The 21,223-nt window shown below is 41.2% G+C and overlaps 1 protein-coding gene across 1 annotated transcript in view; it reads left to right on the top strand.

The window, feature by feature from the left end:
• The window catches only part of LOC148034741 (P-loop containing nucleoside triphosphate hydrolases superfamily protein), a 57,618-nt gene that overhangs the window by 16,693 nt on the left and 19,702 nt on the right, over window positions 1-21,223 (top strand). Inside the window, exons 7-11 of the mRNA XM_087679697.1 lie at window positions 16,190-16,244; window positions 17,211-17,412; window positions 17,853-17,959; window positions 18,036-18,091; window positions 18,216-18,308. Of these exons, the coding sequence (XP_087535823.1) occupies window positions 16,190-16,244; window positions 17,211-17,412; window positions 17,853-17,959; window positions 18,036-18,091; window positions 18,216-18,308 (513 nt within the window). The remainder of the gene's footprint in view (window positions 1-16,189; window positions 16,245-17,210; window positions 17,413-17,852; window positions 17,960-18,035; window positions 18,092-18,215; window positions 18,309-21,223) is intronic.

Here is a 21,223-nt window from a genome sequence, read left to right as displayed (position 1 = left end):
AGGATGATGATGAAGCACTGAATCATGCTGCGTGAACCAAGCTGATACAGTGAAGCTGAAGCTCGAAAGATGACCGCAATGTTGCGGCAGTATCTGAAGGGAATTCGCATTGCAAAAGGAGCGAAACGAAGTCCTTGCTAAAATAATTTTCAGAAATTTTCAATCCGATCATCCATCACCATGTGTTTCCAAAAAATGGATTGAAAATCAGTCCAAGCTACCGGCTTAGGGCATATGCCTACCCACCAAGCATGTGCCTTCCCTTGTAACATAAGTTGTATTTGCCTGATGCACTGGGCGTCATTAAAGTGTATCATGCATCGTTTGAATCCCATGTAAGAAAAGCTTACCCATGGTTGTCCGCATCAAAATCATTGGGAAGAGAAAAAGGACGTTGGGGTCGAGGAATAGCTCCATTGACAATGTACCAAATCTGCTTCTACTCAAACCAAGCTTTCATCACAGCACTCCATGTAAGATGGTTAGGGCCATGTAACTTATCTTTTGTAGAGCTGCACGGAGGAGCCATTTGGAGAAGAGAAGAAGAGAAGATAGAGGAAAGAAGGTATAGGGAGAGGAAATACAGCCAACCAACAGCAAAGACTTCACAAAATGAGAGTTCACATGCAGCGTAACAAAAAATCCAATGAGAAATGATGGCCAACTGCTGCAAAATGAAAAAAAAAACCAGTCAAAAGCTGCCAGAAACAGCAAAAACGGCCTGTACGTACAGTCGCCCAACAACAATTAAGGGAAAAAAATGAAAAACACATGTTGATGGAGCATTTAATGCAGCAAATTGACGATTATAGGCTAGAATCTAGGTGGAGGCTGAAATCACAAGTTGCTGGTCTAAAAAACGCAGGCCTGATCAGCAAGGCATAGCAACATGGAATGGCGAGTTTTGGGTTCTTCATCCCCATTCCCCATTCCCCATCCTTGTTCCATGCCTATTCCATTTGGCTATATAGCAAATCATGGTGTTCCCAGTTCTCGTTTCCCATTCCATGTTGCTATGCAACAAGGGGAAGAAAAACCTGTAATCAATAGAAAAATTGTAGCAAAAATGCAGCAATGGAAGCATAGACCACAAGTGCTGAAATAAATTGTTGAACACAAGATAGAAAAGAAAGAAAACAGAAGAATACTACAAAAGAAAACTCAGAGATGTGCTCGGGAAATGAAATCCATATACCAAACATGAGAATGATGCGTACAATAGTGAGTCTCTAACTCCAAGGCATTGGCATTGGCTCCCTCTCTCCACAGAACCTGTAGGTGATGATATAACTAAATGAGGAGGGAGCCAGGTACATAAAAAAGAAAATAATGTCCAAATAGAGGCAGGTTAGCCAGCATTTAGTGCTGGTGGGCCAGCATAAAATGCCCCAAATAAGCATCATAATAACCATAATAAAATGCCTAAATAACCTAGCCATGCCCACAGACTCTCACATGAGCTGTCTGGACTGCTAACAGAATTGACTCTTTTTTTTTGGTGGAAAGTGTAAGGTGGGGGGGTATAGCTTAAGGGATGAGATCTTGACCCTTTTACAAAAGGTTGATCAACGGATTTGGACATGGATAACTTATGGTGAAGAAGGGTAAGAAAATTTTAAAGGTTACAACATGTAACCCCCCAACTAAAAAAACTAGAGCATCTAGACTACCAACAGGATGTTTCAAGAATCCATGTGCCAAGCGGACCTTTCAAGTCCGTGCAATAGTTCGGCCACCAAGTGACCACGGTAGCTAGGGTAAGGGGCCATGCCACTAATGCCTCCTACCCAGCCCATTCATCTCCATTCACTCCACTCCTTGCACATTCTGTCCGTCACTATTTGTCACCCAGTTTAACCAAATTCAAACCCCTCTTCAATTCTCACCATGAGTAAAATGGTTAACATTCTGTCTTCTATTGGAGACACTTCTTTTTTTTTCGTAAAAGGATATTGGAGACACTTCTCCCTCCCTCTCTCTCTCTCCTCTTCCCCCCTCGATCACAACTGTTTTCTCTCTCCATCATCATCAATAGTGTTCTCTCTCCTCGATACCCACATTCATTACAATACTCATATAACATTTAATCTTAATGTAAAAATTAAAAGGAATGCTAACATTAAAATTCAATGTAACGGCAACATTTAATCTTGCATTAGCATTAAATATTTAATTGACAAAAAAAATATCAACAATAGTTTAATGCCTATCGAGGCTACAAGATTTTGGCCTCTGATGATGGTCTTGTGAGAGTGCGTAACGGAAGAAAAACACGAACATAGAGAGAAGTAGAGTGAGAGAAAGAGAGGAAGCTGAAGATGAAGGAAGAATACTACACTGGTTGAAGAATGCTGATACAATGATGATGGACTGATCAATCCTTGCACGTAGCCCAAAGCGTCAGTGAAGGCACTAGATCAGGCTGATGACAATGGCAGCACCAAGCACGAAGAGTTGGAGGCACTTGCAAAGAGAAGACTAAAGATTGAAGATTGTGTGTGTTTGCTAAGTGGGGGGGGCTAGCTATAATAGCCATAAATGCCCAAATCTAGCCAACTTGCACCACAAGAGGCCATAAATGTTGGCCGACCAGCAATAAATGCTGGTCACTGAAGAAAAAAATGGTAGAAAAATAGGCGTGACCCTAGAAAAATCCTAGATGACAATGACAATGTCTGGAGGTGTAGGCAGACTGTGGAAAGCAGTACCTAGCCTAGGAATGGACACAGGAAGCCGACAAATAGAGAAAATACACCTAAACTACCAAAGCTCCTACGTTTGTGTTAGACTCAGAGAGGAGCTCACTACTAGGAGATGATAGATTGACATAACTAACATAGGTAGGCTAACACCCCTTCTCAGATCCTAGGAGTATTTGAACACCCAACAACCTCATGTGATGAAGCATAGAAGCCTTGGGCAAAGGCTTCGTGAAGACATCTGCCGCATTGTCCTCAGTGAGACAATAGGTCACCGCTAACTTGGAATCCAGGATTTGCTCTTGAACATAGTGGTACTGAACCTCCATGTGCTTCATGCGATCGTGAAACACAAGGTTCTTTGCCAAAGCTAGAGTACTCTGATTGTCCACACGTAGCTTCATTTCCTAAGGGTGGTACTATGTGTGTTGATAAAAAATTACAGCTTGTGCATAGTGATGTTTGTGGGTCCATGTGTCCATCGAAGGGTACTTGCAGTTTGTTACTTTCATTGATAACATGACTCGTCATTGTTTGGCATATGCTTTGAAACACAAATTTTATTGGCCTTGGCTGAAAATGGCGGTGGATGTAAGTTGATTATACTCCGTACCGATGGAGGGGGGGAATATATGTCACAGGAGTTCCACTCCTTGGTTGAAAGGGGCATTATCTATCAGTGTACTACACCTTACACACCTCAACAAAATGGTGTGGTTGAAAGAAAACCTCACTTCGATGGAAATCGCACGTGGTATGCTGTCACACAATAAATTGTCCCCAAAGTTTTGGCTTGATGCTGTCATGTGTGCAATGTATGTGTTGAATCGTAGGCCAACTAAAGCATTGGCTGATTGTATACCTTATGGGGCTTGGAACGGCCAGAAACGAGTGGTGTCACATATCTGTTGTTGAGAAACCACTTCTTCAGTTTACATACCTCATTTAGGGTTTCGCACTGATAACCCAAAACGGGCTGGTGTCCACATTTTGGCCACTTTTTCAGCCGCTCAGTGGTGTGCCACCCTAGATAGCTTATGCCTATAAATAGGCAATTACTTCATTCGTTCTTCACCTCTACCACTTCTACCACTCTTCACCCATTTTCCTCTGTCATCAGACACCCTTTCCTTCTCTCATCAACCCTTTCCACTTGTTAGAAGTTATGTTTGTCATGCCTTGCCATCTCTTGCTTGCGAGCTGCAATCTGAGTTAGATGAGGACTTTAGGAGCTCTGACTTGTCTATCACTTGTTTTGACGAAGGAGGTAGCTCATTTTAGAGCACTCAGTTTATTGCATTTTAGTGCATTTTCTCCTCTAGTCGTGATTTTATGTATATATTCCCCGGGCTAGTTTCTGCATTCTTCAGCCTGCCTCACCTGTTGGACATTGTCCACCCTTTTCGGGATTTTTGTGAGCATTTCTGGCATTTTTACTAGCATTAAATGTTGGTCGAACATATTTTTGGCCCCAAATTTCAGGTTGGCGAGTTTTTGGGTTTTTTGGCTATTTATAGCCATTTTCCACTTGGCAGTGAGGTAGATTATCATCTTCCCTCCTTCCTTGGCAGGTGCACACTCCGACTCCGTCATCTTCCTCCATCTTCGGTGCTACTATCATCATCAGCCTAATCCGGTGCGCTCACTGATGCTATGGACTGTGTGCAGGGATTGATCAGTCCTTATGTATTTAGCATTTGTTCCTTATTCAGTGCAGGTTTTTTTTCTTCTTCTCTTGCAGATTGTCTCTCTCTTCCTTTGTGTTCGAGTTCCTTCTTCCGTTGCACACTCACACCACTGCCCTCACACCCTTTTAGGAGGACATTGCGGTTTGTGGCTCGTGGCTGCCTTCACCCTTCCTTTTCTACTTGAGGTGCCTTGTTCCAACATCAGGCCTTGCATTTGGAGCATCTTCCACTTGGCATCACCATCATTTGCTTGGCGTTAGTGCCCTTTTTCATCAGACTCCACCTTCACTTGCGTTTTTCAATATGGAGATCTTCTCCTTACTTGGCGTCATCATCTCAAGCTTGACATTAGCATCCTAGCCTCTAGCACCAATCTACATCATGGAGCATCAGTGATTTCATCACTTGTCTATCACAAGGGCTGTTGGGACCTACGTTTTTACAGCTTGGCTTCCCATCACCTGGCATCATTTGTCTATCACAAGGGTTGTTGGGATTTGCGTTTTTGCAGCCTGGCTTCCCCTTCCATCACCTAGCGTCATTAGTCCCTCATAGAGGTTGTTGGGACCTGCATTTTTGCAGCCCAACTCATTCTCCATCCACCTGGCGTCAACATCTGGGCTGCTCTCCTTGTGTTTGAGAGCTCCGACACTTTGGGATTTGCGTTTGCTGCCCAGGTCACTCCTCGATATTAGAGGATTGCGGTTTACTCCTTCGACTGTTGGTGATCCATCATCTTCCACATATTCGACTGCATCAAGGTTTGTGGTTTGCTCCCTTGACAGTTGTCTCTTACCTTCCAGTGATTACTTCGATAGCCCACTGGCCGGAGAACTGCGTTTTGCTCCCTTCACTGTGTCGATTTTTCCGCAGCTTGATTTAGACAAGACAATGTAGTTATCTTTTGAGCTTCAGCTCCGATGTATCAACTTTTCTTCTTATAGCACAATTCAATGCATCATTGCCGTGTTCTTCTTGTGTTTCTGAGTTTCTTTTCTCTCTTAGTGCATGCCGTACACACTCAGTGTTACTCTTCGCAAACCCTACTGTCTCTCTGTAGGAGTTCTCCAATATCTTCGATAACCTAGATACTTTCTTCGGCACGATGGACGACACTTTCTTCGTCATCAGATGATTCAGTGTTCGTGATCCATGAGTTTTTAGATTCCCTCTCCCTCATAGAGGGGGATTCAAAGGGGGCTATACTCTTTGCCTAAGAGGGAGCTTCTACTTGTTCGGCTTCAGAGGGGGTCCTTGCACCTCCACCCTTAGGGGAGGCACCTCCTCATTATGAAGTTCATCATCTATCCTTCACTCTTTTGGAATGGCTATCTTTGGGCAGTCATTTCTTCTATTGATACCCAATATCTTCAAAGACCACCTAGATTGGGGCCTTGGAGGTTTAGCCACGAATTGTTGATGAGGCCTTCGAAATCCTTCCAGCATGGAGTTATGGAGCTAGTGGCTTCTCTCCCAAGGTGGATTCAGTTTCTATAGTTCATATGGTCTACTGTTTCTTACTACGGGTTACCTTTCAGGTGGCAATATTGGATCTTCGGGATCCTCTACATTTTCATCGTATCTCTCTTCGTTCCTTTTTCTTCATCCCTTTTTGGGCTTGAGAGGGGGTGTTGAGAAACCACTTCTTCAATTTACACACTTCATTTAGGGTTTCACACTAACAATCCCAAAACGGGTTGATGTTCACATTTTGGCCAGTTTTTTAGTGGATGCCCACATAGTGGTGCACCACCCTAGACAGTTGATGCATATAAATTAGGCAGTCACTTCATTCATTCCGCACTTCTACCACTCCTATCACTCTTCAGTCATTCTTCACCCTCTGTCATCAGACACCCTTCTCTTCTCTTAGCAGCTCCTTCCACTACCCTCACACCTCTTTAGAAGGACATTGCGGTTCGTGGCTCGTGGCTGCCTTCACCCTTCCTCTTCTACTTCAGGCGCCTTGTTCCAACATCAGGCCTTGGGTTTGGAGCATCTTCCAGTTGGCATCACCATCATCTGCTTGGCGTCAGTACCCTTTTTCATTAGGCTCCACCTTCACCTGCGTTTTTCAGTGTAGAGATCTTTTCCTTTTTTGCTTGATTCATATAGGATAGTGTAGTTATCTTTTGAGCTTTGGCTCGATGTATCGGCTTTTCTTCTCATAGCATGATTCAGTGCATCATCACCGTGTTCTTTTTGTGTTCCTGAGTTTCTCTTCTCTCTGAGTGTTTGCCGTACACACTCACTGTTACTCCTTGCAAACCCTATTGTCTCTTTGTACTATCACTTATTTTGACATGGTATCAGAGCATACCTGTTATTTTTGACATCCGTGTCTTTGGTTGTTTGGCATATGCTATAATGCCACAACCACAAAGACATAAAATAGAAGACAAGGTTGTCAAATGCATCTTTATTGGTTATAGTGCAGAAAGTAAAGGGTACCACTTGTACCAACCCTCCACCAACAAGATTTTTGTTAGTAGAGATGTGGTATTCGCTGAATATGCTGGTTAGCCCTTCATGGAGTGCAAAAATCAGCGCAATGTGGGGCCTATGGACATGTTGGACAGTTTGTTGCCTTTATTTTAGCAAGGGGGATCTGATTTTGGTCAATTTCAGCAATCTATTGAGGGGTTATAGCAACAAACTCATGCTGAACAACAGCCTAATTTTCAGCCCATTGATCAAGGCATTGTTGATTATGACATGGCCAATGAGAGGGCTGCTATTCGGGAAGCTAAAACAGTCCCTAGATGGCTGTTAGATACATTATGGGACAGCAAACAACCTGTTTCTCTTCCTAGTAGAACTAGAGCAGCCACTTGCCATGCATAGGGTAACTTGGTTGTGTAGGGACTTGTAGCTATTGCTTGCAATGAAGAACCCGTTTCTTTACATGATACGTTACAAAATGAACATTGGATGGAAATTATGCAATGAGAGTTAAACTCTATTGATAAAAATTGTTGGGTTTCACTCACGCCTATGCTCTTTAAAGGAGTGTCGATGATCAATAGGTCATTGGGGTACTTTTTAGTCTCAGTATGAGAGGTTTTTTCCCCCAGACTTATTCTCCTCTTTCGTATGTGCCTATGTTATACACGTCTAGGTACTTATCATGTTCGAATGTGAATACCCCCTACAACCCTAAGGTTTAAGGGTTGTACTTTGTACTTTTAACTTTCACTCGTTCAGTCTATTGCATTGGGTGTCATGCTTCACTCTCTACACTGTCTACTACACTCTCAATTGAGCTTCGATCCTCTCAGCCTCACATTTGGTATCAGAGCAAGCCAGCTCTGCTCTGGCCTCAATCTACAAGTGTCCCATCTTAGTCCAGCTCTGCTCTGGTCTCAACTGCTGCTCACCTGTAGCTCGAAAGTACTGCCCGCTCATGCACAGTTCCAGTTCCCCTTGGAGCTGTCCGCCTCCAGTTTGCCAGCAGCACTCGACTGCCTCCAGTCCAGTGCCACCCCAGTACCACCTCTGGTTTCTGAGCAGTCCTTTGGCACTGCACCTACCTGCTCCGTCTCCTGCGGTTGCTGCCGTGCTGTGCGCTGCCCTTGTGGGCCTGCTCCTAGTGTGTGCCATCCCCGCCCCTAGCCTACACCCCGTGCTAGCGCTACTTGTCCACCAGTTTGCCAGTTTGCAAGTCGTCAGCCACTTCGCCACCGAAACTGCGGCGCTCGTGCATGTAGGACTTGCACGCCCCAGCACGTCGCAGCAGCGGCTCGCCAGTGTGGCTCAGTGAACCTGTAGTTCGAGCTTACTTGATAGCCAGATCAGGGTAAAAAGACATTTTTTAAAATCAAATTTTTATTTTAAATCTTATTCGCAGGAAAGCATTGTGCTTGGGCAGCATATCTCTGCATTTGCAAGTGTTTGGGACACATTTCACGCAGAGATTTTGTGAAAATTTGGAGCTTTTGTTGTAAATTCAAAGGTTGGCAAATGTACTGCAGTCTCAGTCTGAAATAGATTTTGTTTGACAATTTTGGAGCAAGAAAGTTTGGGGCTTTTGCTTCTATAGTACTGCTGAACATGGACTGTGTGCATTATAGACAGTTTTGACAGAGTGTACTTCAGTTTGCTAATTGCAGCAAGCTATTTGCTGTAATTTTTGGAAATTTTGAGATTTCTAGGTTGGTCCAACTTGGACATTGCTCTTTTGCTTCTTTTGGCATTGATTATCATGGCAAATCAGGGAGGTGATGCATTTACCTGTGTATCCAAGGAGGAGAGATTGGATGGTAACAACTACTCACTTTAGTCCTTCATGATGAAGACTATGCTAATTGCGAAAAATCTTTGGGACTATGTAAGCAGAGAAGAAGTTAGGCTTGGAGTTGTGGTTTGACGTGGACACCGAGCATCTCAGCCTGTTCAGCCTGCTCCACTTCAGTCACTACCCCAGAGATCAAGAGCTCAAAAAGCATGGGATACATGGGATGCACAGACTTTGTTGCTGATTGCATTGGCAGTTCAGCGGTCTACCATCCCTCACATTCGGTCTATTGCTTCTTCACGAGAAGCCTGGTTAACTTTGGAGCAGATGTTTGTTGGTAAGAACGAGACCCGCATCTCTTTCTTAAAGAAAGAGCGTGAGACATTAAAGATGGATGAGGGTGATTCTATGCAGGATCACTTGAACAAAATTCAAGACTTGCGAGAGCAGCTTATGAATGTTGATGAGTACTACTCAGATGCATAGTTGATATCTACTACATTGAACTCATTACCTCCTTCGTGCTTGGCCTTTCATACGGCCCTAAACCTCACCATGAGGATTGCCCCACAACCGATCACTTTTCTTCAGTTAGTCAGTTTGCTTCTAGAGGAGGAGCAAACAAGAAGAAATAGTGGTGTGGATGTCATAGCCTCTAAGCAGGCTTTTATAGCAAGACAGAAGGGTGCAAGCCAAAAAAGACAAATGCCATTATTGCAAGAAGCAAGGCCACTACATCATTGAGTGTAGAAAGCACATCGCCAAGGAGAAGAAAAAGGAGTCATGGATGTCTGTTTTTGATGTTCCTTCCATTGCTACTGAGTTAGCGTCCTTTGTTGCAGACAGGGACTATTGCTTTTATACATGCAGTTATGACTCTTCTTGGGTTGAGAGAGTATTTAGCTCTATTGAGGATGCATGCACTTGGTTTTTTAATAGTGGTGCTTCTAGGCACATCATATCTCGTAGAGATTTATTTGCTTTTGTTGGTGCAGCTCCAGTTGGCAAGTCTGTTCAGTGTGCCAACAATGCATCATACCCTGTTAGAGGTATTGGGGAGATTGTGCTCATAGCCATTGATGGCTCTATTCTCCGACTACAGGATGCTTTTTTTGTGCTAGGTATAAAGAAGAATCTGCTCTCTATTTCTTCTTTGGCACCTTGTGGATTGCAGGTCACCTTTGATGATGACAGATGCATGGTGAGAGATAAGGAACACATGACTTTGGTCTTGACTGTCACTTTATGTCATGGGTTATATGAGCTAGATGCTCTTTTAGTTGATTAGTTAGTGTATTTAGCATCCACTTTTACTCCTGCTATGTTACAGACGGAGTTATGGCATGCTCGCATGGGGCATTGAACTATGGTAGCTTGATGCTCTTATAGCGTACACAGATGCTAGATGGATTACCTCTTTTGGAGAGACCTCCTGAGCACTTATGTGAAGGATGTATTTTGGGGAAAATGCATCGGTTTTCGCTTCCCTGTGATGTTCCCTTTAGAGCCACAGCTAGGTTACAATTAGTGCATCAGATGTATGTGGCCCTATGCAGACAAAGTCATTGGGTGGATGTTACTATTTTGTGACTTTTATTGATGACTTTACTCGCTTCTGTTGGGTCTATTCTATGGTTAAAAAGTCAGAAGTGTATGATGCATTTTTGGCTTTTGTAGCACTTGTTGAGAACCAATCTGGCTGTAAAATAAAGACTCTCCGTTCCGATCGAGGGGGAAATATATGTCCTCTATGCTGAATTCTTTTTTGAAGCAGAAGGGCATTGTTCACCAATTCACTACTACTTATACTCCACAACAGAATGGGGTTGTAGAGAGGAAGAATCGGTCACTCATGGAGATGGCCAGATGTATGATGAAAGCAAAGAGCTCGCAGCACAGTTTTTGGATGGAAGCCGTAATGTGTTCTTGCCATGTTTTAAACAGATGCCCCACAAAAGCATTAAAGAATGTTATACCTTTTGAGGCTTGGAACAACTGGAAACCTTCTGTTGGGCACTTTCGTATCTTTGGGTGTCTTGCATATGCACACATTTCTTAGGTACTCAGAAAAACGTTGGATAACAAGGCTGTCAAATGCATTTTTGTGGGATATAGTGGTGAGAGCCAAGGCTACATAGTACACACTCTATGATCCCGTGTCTAAAAAGGTATTTGTCAGTAGAGATGTACTCTTTGATGAAAAATCAGAATTATCCCTTGTTGGTTTTGACACATATCAGGCTGACCGTGATGTATTTGAAGGGCTGCTGCCCATTTCATTTGGTGATTCACTTGGAGTTTCAGTAAGTGAACTTAATGTTCAGCCAACTACTCCATTGGAAAATGCAGAAAATCAGCCATTGGCTGATCTGAATATTCAGCAAAGTGCTGAATCTGAAATTCAGCAAGAGCTTGTGCACAGTCAGGGGGACTAGACAAATGCCTAGATGGTATTTACAAGCTATGAAACATAGTCATCTGGATGCACCCATAGCTAGTTGTATTAGAAGACAAGCTCGTATGCATGATACTGCACATACCATGGAGTTTGTTATGGCAGCAAGTACAGTTGATGACGAGGAGTCTGAATGTTTTGAAGATGCACAACATAGTGTGCATTGGATGGTAGCTATGCAAGGAGACATTTGCTCCTACCTCCTAAATGACTACTATCAGGTCTATGGTTGCTTTGGCTGCCCATTATGGATGGACTATGCATCAGTTAGATATTAAAATTGCATTTTTACATGGGGAACTTCATGAAGTATGTGTACAACAGTCCATTGGCTTTGCAGTTGAGGGATCCAAACACTTGGTTTACAAGCTCAAAAAGGCTTTATATGGCTTGAAACAAGCTCCTAGAGCTTGGTATGCAAAGATTGATGCCTTTTTACTCAGCCAAGGGTTTATAAACAGCTCATTTGAGTCTATCCTTTACGTATGTAAAGAGGGGGGATCCATGTTGATCATTTGTCTATATGTTGATGACCTTTTGTTTACAGGGACACATGTTGATCAGATTTCAATATTTAAACAAAATTTGCAGCAAACTTTTGAGATGTCAGACTTGGGGTCTTTGCATTATTACTTGGGCATTCAGTTCATTCATGATGCTAAAGGTATTGGTTTATCACAGTCAAGGTACATTGGTAAACTCCTTGAGAGGTTTGGCTTACAGGATTGCAAGCTAGTTTGTACACCGATGGAACCTGGACTAAAGTTGTCATTACATGATGACAATGATTTGTTTGATATATACACATATGTTCCAGCAGTTGGATGCCTTATTTACCTATGCAACACTAGGCCAGACATACAATTTGCAGTTTCAGCCCTGAGCAGATATATGCATCAGCCACGCATGTCACATTGGCAAGCTGTTAAGCGTGTCTTTCGTTACTTTTGCAAGGTACTAGATCTCTTGGATTGCTTTATGCCAAGGGGGGACCACTGCATTTACATGCTTACAACGATTCTGATTGGGCTGGTGATTATGATTCACGCCACTCCACTAGTGGCAATTTTTTTTTCTTGGCTCATCTTGCATATCTTGGCTTAGCAAGAAACAATCCACTATTGCCACATCGTCATGTGAAGCTGAATACAAGGCAGCTTTCACTACCACAGTTGAATGTGTATGGACTAAACGCTTGCTAGTTGATCTGGATGTATCTGTTATGGATCCTACTTCTTTGTTCATTGACATTTAGATTGCCATTGCAGTGGCACAGAACCCAGTGCTTCATGCACGCACGAAACACATTGAGATACATTATCACTTTGTCAGAGAGAGGCTACATGCAGGTGATATCAGCCTTGTCTATTGTCCTACCACCAGCAATGTGGCAGACATCTTCACCAAAGCTCTTCCTCGTTATAAATTTGAAGCATTTCGCAATGCTTTAAATTTGATCTCCTTTGGTGGCGGATGATCCTTGTACTTTCGATCACTCTTCACTCTAGGGGGGTTTGTTGGGTTTCACTTACGCCTACGCTCACAGAGGAGTGTCAGTGATCAGTAGGACACTAGGCCACTTTCTACTCTCGGTATGAGAGGTTTTTTCCCCCAAACGTATTCTCTTCTTTTGTATGTGCCTACATTACACACTTATGGGTACTTATCATGTTCGGATGTGAACACCCCCTACAATCCTAATGTTTAAGGGTTGTAATTTGAACTTTCAGCTTACACTCTTTCAATCTATTGCATTGGGTGTCATGCTTCACTCTCCACATTGTCTATTGCACTCTCAACTGAGCTTTGATCCTCAACCTCACAAAAATGGAACATGAAAGCTATGTGACTTGCGTGTTGGCAAGCGTGCTATTGGCACTACTTGGGTTTATAAATAAAAACATAGATTTAATGGTAGCATTGATTGCTACAAGGCACGTCTTGTTGCCAAAGGGTATGCCCAACATCATGGGATTGACTATGATGAGATGTTTGCACCCACTTCACATATGACCACCATTTGTAGTGTCATTGCTTTGGCTGCTCATTATGATTGGCGTGTGCATTAGTTGGATGTTAAGACAACTTTTTGAATGGTGATCTTCACGAGGAGGTCTATGTTACTCAACCCTCGGGCTTTGTTAAAAAAGGGTCATAAAGCAAAGTGTGCTGTTTGCATATGGCCCTCTATGGTTTAAAGTAGACACCTAGGGCATGGTATTAGAAGATATATGCATACTTGATTGCTCTTGGCTTCAATAATTCACACCGAGAGCACACTTCACATCTGCAAGGATGGGGATAGCCTCTTGATTCTCATTCTTTATGTAGATGGCATGTTGTTGACTAGACCTCATGAGACACATATTTTAGCTTTGAAAGCTGAATTGGATCATGCTTTTGATGTGAGAGATCTTGGCCACTTGCACTACTATCTTGGCATACAGTTTATTGCAGTTGAGGGGGGCTGTAGGGCGAGGTTAGGCATGGAGATTGAGGTAGATAGTCATTGCACGCTGTGTGAGAGTCCGAGAGCAGAGTAGAGAGTGAACATTTTTTTCGGTACAATGACGAGTGTACCACTTTAGGTTTTTAGATAGATATATGTTTGAAAGTACAATGTGCTAAGGGTGTGTTTACACCCCTGCACATATAAAAGGCACGATGGCCCTTTATTTCCAAGAACCTTCCAATGCTCTTGTTGTCAAGTACATCTCTAATGAAGTGGTACTTCACCTGTATGTGCTTTGTCTTTGCATGAAAGACAGGATTCCGTGCTAGCATGATAGCACTTTGACTATCACAATGGAGAACAGGTAACTCTGTGATGCCAAGCTCTCCCACCAGACGTGAAAGTCATAAAGCCTCCTTACATGCCTCAGTGGCAGTCACATACTCTGCCTCTGTAGTAGACAATGCAACACACTTTTGTAGCTTGGAGATTCAACAGACTGCTCCTCCTGTGACCCAGAACTGGACTTCCTGCAGTCTGCACGACCAGCATAGTTTGCATTCGTAAAGCCAACAGATGCCTTGTGCTTTCCAAAGTAGATGCACAACTCCTTTGTGCCTTTGAGGTATCTCATAATATCTTTCACTGCATCCCAATGCTTTTTGCCAGGGGTTGCCATGTATCTGCTAACCACTCCCACTGCAAAAGCAATATCAGGACGTGTAGCAACCATAGCATACATCAAACTACCAACAACTATCTTGGCCATTTCAGCCTTCTCATCATCAAATGTAGGGCTGTCCTCTGCACTGAGTTTCACATATGGAGGCAATGGAACCCCAATTGCTTTTCCCCCCTCCATATTGAAACGCTGCAAAACTTTGGAGATATACTCCTGTTGAGATAGACAGAGTAAGCCTTTCGATCTATCTCTGAGTATTCGCATGCCAAGAATGTGATTTGCATCACCCAGATCCTTCATGTCAAAGTTGCCATGAAGACTTTGCTTCAATGAATCCAAGGCATGAGTATCCCTGCCAGCAATCAGCATGTCATCTATATACAAAACCAAGATAATTAGGCTGCCATCTGCTGCCTTCTTGGTGTACAAGCAATGATCCACTTGACTTCTATGAAAGCCTTGGGACTGCATGAATGTATCAAAATTATAATACCATTCCCTTGGTGCTTGTTTCAGCCCATACAAACTCCTTTTGAGTTTACATACCATTTTTTCCTTCCCTTGTTCAACAAACCCTTCAGGTTGCTGCATATATATGTCTTCATGCAGATCACCATGTAAAAATGCAGTCTTTACATCCATCTGTATGAGCTCCATATCCTCAATTGCAACCAAGCCCAAAATGGTTCTCAATGTAGTTATCTTGACTACAGGAGAGAAAGTCTCATCAAAATCAATTCCATGCTCCTGCTTGTATCCCTTTGCAACCAATCTTGCTTTGTACTTTGGTGAGGAACCAGAAGTGACCTTCATTTTGTAAACCCATTTGCATGGAAGGATTTTTTGCCCTTTAGGCAACTGCACTAAGTCCCAAGTGTCATTTTTTTCAAGAGATTCCATCTCTGACAGCATGGCTTTATACCATTTCTTGCTGTCCTGTCTGTCCATTGCTTCTTTGAAGCAAGATGGTTCACCACAGTCTATCAGCATGACATAATCAGCCACATTAATTGCACCAGGAACAAACCTGTCAGGTTAATTTGAGATAGCTGTGTTGATGACAAAATTGTTTCTTGCAAAATTTCAGAGCCTTTGACATGAATAGAATCTCCATTTGAGCAACATTCAAATATAGTAACCTCTTAAATTTTAGAAGTCGCCAAATTTAGATTCTGAATAGCTTAATTGTATAGGTTTACGGGTTCATAGTTTGTTTGTTTGATCATGAGCATTTGGCTTTGCTTTTTGAAACCACACATTATATGGGTTTCTAGTCGATATGACTATCCGACTTAACAATTCTTAGTCATTTGGGCTTTTTGGTAGATCTTTTAATTTCTATTGGGCATCTCATCAATGATGACCCAAGTTTAATTGTAGGGCATTTTGGCCATTGGCCACCCTTAAATAGAGACAGAAACATTTAACCATAGTTTGAAACACTCAAATAATTAAAATCACCTTTCAAGGCACGTGAGTGTCAAATTAATTTGAATCATTGAGCCAATACATCTTGGTAATAGTTGATATACAAAATGTTGGTTATAGTATGTTTAAGAAATGTTATTTTTGATATTTGGGATATTCCAATAGAATCTTTTAATCAAAGATGATACTTCTTTGCGAAACTGTCCTTTGCCTTGAATCCTAAACTTTAAATGTTTATTGAAACATAAATATCTAGCAACAACCGATGCAAAGTGGATAGGTGAAGGATTCATGAATGCTATGTCAAAATCCTTTGGTTATACGAAAAAGCTTTTTCAAGTGAGGACAATGCAATAAAAGCCATTTCTTTGTGATGAGGGAGGGAGAGAGAGGGAGGGGGAGGATTGCTGCAAATCACTTGTTGTTTCTAATTTCTTGTGTTTGTTTGTTTGTTTTTTTTTGGATTTGGGGGGAGGGGTGCAAGGGAAGGTGAGGGGAAGGGGTGCTTGCTGAAACTTGTTGCAGTTTCTAAAATTATTTTTGTGTTTCAGGGAGTATTGAGTTGCTTGATGATTAATGATCTTGATGCGGGTATTGGACGATTTGGTGTGTGTTTAGCTTCTCCACTTTGTGTATATCTAAACACTAGTGTTTTTGAGAAATGTTGGTAGTGGATATTGGGTTTCTGTATTGTTTTAGGACGGCAATGATAGTAGTTGATGAGGTTAATTTTCTTGTAATTTGTTGTATTATTTCGTCTATTACATGTACTGCTCTGAAAGAAGTTGAGATTCGGGTCATAAGTTCTTCTATTACTCTTGTAACTCTCTCGAAAGTGTTGATGTTTGGGTCATAAGTTTTTCCCATTCAATGTTGTCAATCTAATGAGTATTCCAACCCATCAGTTCTTAATTTATTACCAAGTACCTAGACATGCCTCTTTCAGACCCATGAGGAGTCCTTTTTGTCTGTCAGGGAAGAAAAGAACACCAAAAGCACCTTGCGTTTTCCATATTCTTCAACCAATATTTCCTCCTCCTCGTTCTTGTTCTTTATGCTGGATCTGAACTTAGCATACAGACGGAGTATATTAATCAACTTTTCAAGGCATTGACAATTTGAGTCTTTGTTTCTCCTTGATTGTATTTAGTCTTGGAAACTCTCACTTCAGCAGGTTGCTGGGTCAAAGAGGGTTAAGATTATTGAATTCTTACCTCAGATTTGAGGGGCCGTTATTTGTGCATGGAGTGTTCATCATGGCTGGTTGTTACTTGCTCGGCATCTTTGTGTAGAATGTGTCATAGCCAAGTCAGACAACTTGTCATAGATTGATTTGGTCACAATGAAAATTATAAAAATGTTTTGAGGGTCAAAAGGTACCAACTAAATGTCTTTATAATCGTCTTATGATTTTTTTCACAGCCTCTGATTTACTACATGAAAAATGTGCCTAACCTTGAGAAAACAATCTTATGTGCTGTTGCCTAGTTTAGAAGTAGCTGATTGTTTAAAATCGATGATATCTGATGATAAATTTCTATATAATGTTCATTGTCAAATGGTTACTTGCAGAGAACACCCAATTGACGGTGAACAATCAGATGGTTGTTGGAACGCTTATGAACCTCGCCGATAATCCAACTCGTGTTAGCGTTGGCCAAGATTGGCGAGAGGCAGACATAGTTAATCGTGTTCCAATAATTGTGACAGGCAACGATTTCTCTACAATTTGGGCACCTTTGATTAGAGATGGTCGTATGGATAAGTTTTATTGGTAAGCTTAGCACCAAATTGAAGCATGGAAGCATCCAAGGCATTTGAATTCATAACTCCATACATAATTGTCTAGTAATGACTAGAAAGTGTGCCATATTTATTTCCCTTACCTGCATAGTAAGAAACATGTCTTTGGCAAGAGTCTATAGTTTAGAGGCCAAGTCCATCTTATGCAGTAGCCTTGTCTCTGTGGGGAGAGGCTTGCCAACAACATGAAAGATTTGGTGAGCTTTGCACTTTTGAAAATATAAGAGACCTTTTGACTCATCACTCCAGTTGAGCCATGCCATAATTGGAACAGACTGCTATTCTGGTAACAAAGCTCCTACAGAAGACAAAAGTTAAAAAGATAGCAATAGTAGAGACATAGATGATTGAGAAATGAACATTGTCTCAGTTAGGGTAGCAAGTAATGTTTTGGTTAATTGGATCTTTCAGGCAGCCAACGCGAGAAGATCTTCTGAACATTGTCTTTCAAATGTATCGAAAAGATGGTTTATCAAGAGAAGATATCAGTCAGATCTTAGATACCTTTCCAAATCAAGGTATTATTAGAAGATGCTTTAGATGTGGAAGTAGAAACTTGAAGTATTGACACACCAACTTTATGTCTTTCTGCAGCATTAGATTTCTATGGTGCTCTTCGGTCTCACACATATGATCAACACATCTTGAAGGTCTGCATCTGATTTTTATTTAAATGTCTTTGGTAGCATGTATGGTTTCCTTTTAACAAAGTCACACTTTCACTTTTTGAAAGTATCACATGTCTTTGTGTGTTTTCTATATTGGTTGATGTAGTGGGTTGAAAAAATTGGTGGACCTGAGAAATTGGGTGAAAAATTACTAAGGAGACCAAAAGAGGAGGTTCTCCCGGAATTTGTGGCACCAAAGGTGAGTTACATTTAATGTCGAAGCACAAGAAGTCTATGAATGCAGAAAGTGATTGCTGCAATTTCAGTTTTCAGTATGCCAGGGTTCTCAAATAATATTTCATAAATATATAATTGATGATGAACCATCCCGTACCACAAGTTGTGTTGAAGTTTTTTGCATTTTTTCATGCATAAGATTTAGGTAATTTACAATGAGAAAAATATATAGAACTGAGAGATAGTTTCACAGTAGTTTTTGAATTTAGAGGAGAAGAGGTTGTGTATTAAAAGACTTTCTTTTTGAATTTAGAGGAGAAGAGGTTGCGTATTAAAAGACTTTCTTGGTTGGGGAATGCAAACAGAACCTTGGTCAGGGTAATTGATTGTATATGCTTCTGATGAATAATGTCTGAAACCTGCCACCAATCCCTTGCTTGAAGAAGAGATCATATCTCAAGATTGCAAGGTTTTAAGAAAAAGGGTTGTCTTCCTGTCTGTGCTTTGGAAGCACTATTCATACTTCCAACATTGAATGGATATTTGCTTTAGAAATTTGAGAAGGGTTTTATGATGGGTAGAACTGGCCATGACCTACTCCACCACTCAATCATCCAAGATGCCATCATTTTTGGGTCCTACCACAAGCCCTATACACTTGAATATTTCTCTTCTCCCATCAGAAGGACTCTAGTTAGTGGAGAATAGCAGGCTTTATCAAATCCTTTCCCATTGGTCCTTAATTTTGTTCATTCAAACTCATGATCATTCTCCATTTTCGGAGTAGGTTTGCTGGAAGAGAATCTTATAAGGGGAAAAAAAGAAGATTTTTGATTAGGAGCCCTTTAATATGCTAATTAAAACTAAGAAAGGATATTGTTGTTTGTTTCTTTGGAAATGTGTTTGCAACTATAGCAAGGATAGTATCCCCAAATTGCTCTAGGCTTTTTCCTATGCTTCTATTAGGTCTCTTGCTTGCGAGCCTCTCAGTTTGAGTTCCCAATGGGGACATTAGGAGCTCTAACATTTAGTTTGTCTTGTGTTTTGATAGAGGAGGCAACTTTTTCTAGAGCATGTATTTCATTTTCAGTCGGATGTAGGAGTGTTCACACTGGCTGATTATTTTCCAGCTCAGCACATATCTTTTTTAGTGGATCTGGACTAAGTTAACATTGGCAAGCATGAGGTGACTAGCAGATCCAATGGGCGGCAACATTGCTACAGGTTTATCCTTTGCAGGTTTCAGGTTGCTCCAACATACAAGGATTCTTCTTTGTCTTTTGGTGCTACCTTTAGTCATTAGCCTGATTCAGTGCCCTCACCGACGGCTTGGGCTGCATGCAAGGACTAATCAGTCCTATTTGTATTCAACATTCTTTTGGGATTCAGGGCAGATTTTCTTCCTCATGATTATGTTGACACCTTTCCATTTGAGCTAGCTGTCAAACTTCCATCGTCTCTCGTGGAACCTTAGATCATAGGATTGAAACGTTGCTGTTACGTAGGATGAATTACCTTATAGATTAGCTTTGTGGTGCGCAATACTTCACCATAATTATTCTAAGGTTCGGCTATCATCAAATATTGATAGCTTTGGAGGATGTTTTGAAAATTGAGTTTTGAACACAATATGGATATTATGAAATTTTGGTCTTATCTTTTGGATTGACCAATGCTCTTGCAACTTTCTAGCAGATCATGAATGATTTATTTCGTCCTTATCCTAGAAAGTGTATAGTTATTTTCCTCGACGACATCCTTTTTTATAGTAAGGTGTTTGAGGAACATGTGAAACATTTGCATATCGTCTTATGTCTCTAAAGTCGAGAGTAATTGTTTGCCAAACTATCCAAGTGCAATTTTTTTTGCATGGAGCTGTTATATCTTGGTCATGTTATCTTGATTGATAGCATTCAGATTGATTTCGAAAAGGTAGGAGTAGTCCTTGATTGGCTATTTCGGTGATCATAAGGCAAACAAAATCTTTTTTAGGTTTTACCGGGTTTTTCGAAATTTCATAAAGGACTAGGCCCATATTGTTGAACCCTTGACACATTTGCTTAAAGATATTTGAAGCAAGAAAAATCATGTTAGTCCACCAATTGTTTGGACTAGTAAGCTCGATGAATGTTTTCAAACATTGAAACGACTCATTTATCATTGCATCAATGTTGTAGATTATCAATCTGAATAAACTTTTTGAAGTTCATATGGATGTGACGAACTATGCTTTAGGTGTTGTCCTTTATCAAGATGCCCAGCGTATTGCATTCGAGATCCATAAGCTCACCGATGCCCAAACACGTTATACTACCCAAGAGAAGGAATTATTGGTGGTTATCTATGCTCTTAAAGTATAGCATTATTATTTGTATCATGCTCGGTTTGTTATTTGGATGGATTACCATTCATTGAAATACTTATGTGATCAATCCGATCTCTATGGTTGCAAGGCAAGCTGGGCAAAGCTTATAGAAGAGTTGACTTCGAACTTTGCTATAGGAAGGGCGCAATTAATATGGCTGTCGATGCTGTTAGTCGAATTCTTGAAGTCAATGTCTTAACCTTCTCTAAAATTTCCACTAATCTCTTTCTTTCTCTCAAAGAGTGTTGCTAAAATTATCTTTACTTTTGGAAGATGTGAATAGTTCACTGTTCAAGAGAGACCTAGTAACCCAAGAAGGTCTAGCGTTTTGGATGATTGTAAGCTAGCTACTGAGAGAAGGATGGCGGAGAAGGATTGCTTTATAAACAAGGCAAAGTGTGTGTGCTTGATGGATTAATTTCTAAACAATGTAGTCCATAGTTAACTTTTTGCATGATATGCGAGAGATGATGATGATTGCTAGGGAAAGCATTAAAATGGCCTAGGATTGTGCTACATTTAATGCTAACCAATATGATATATCATACTCCTAGAAAGCTCAAGGAAGGCAT

Source organism: Lygodium microphyllum, chromosome 6 (assembly GCF_053477565.2).
Source record: "Lygodium microphyllum isolate KBCC chromosome 6, Lygodium_microphyllum_v1.1.10, whole genome shotgun sequence".
Taxonomy (NCBI): domain Eukaryota; kingdom Viridiplantae; phylum Streptophyta; class Polypodiopsida; order Schizaeales; family Lygodiaceae; genus Lygodium; species Lygodium microphyllum.
Note: the sequence above shows the minus strand (reverse complement) of the source record. Positions and strands in the feature narration are given on the sequence as shown.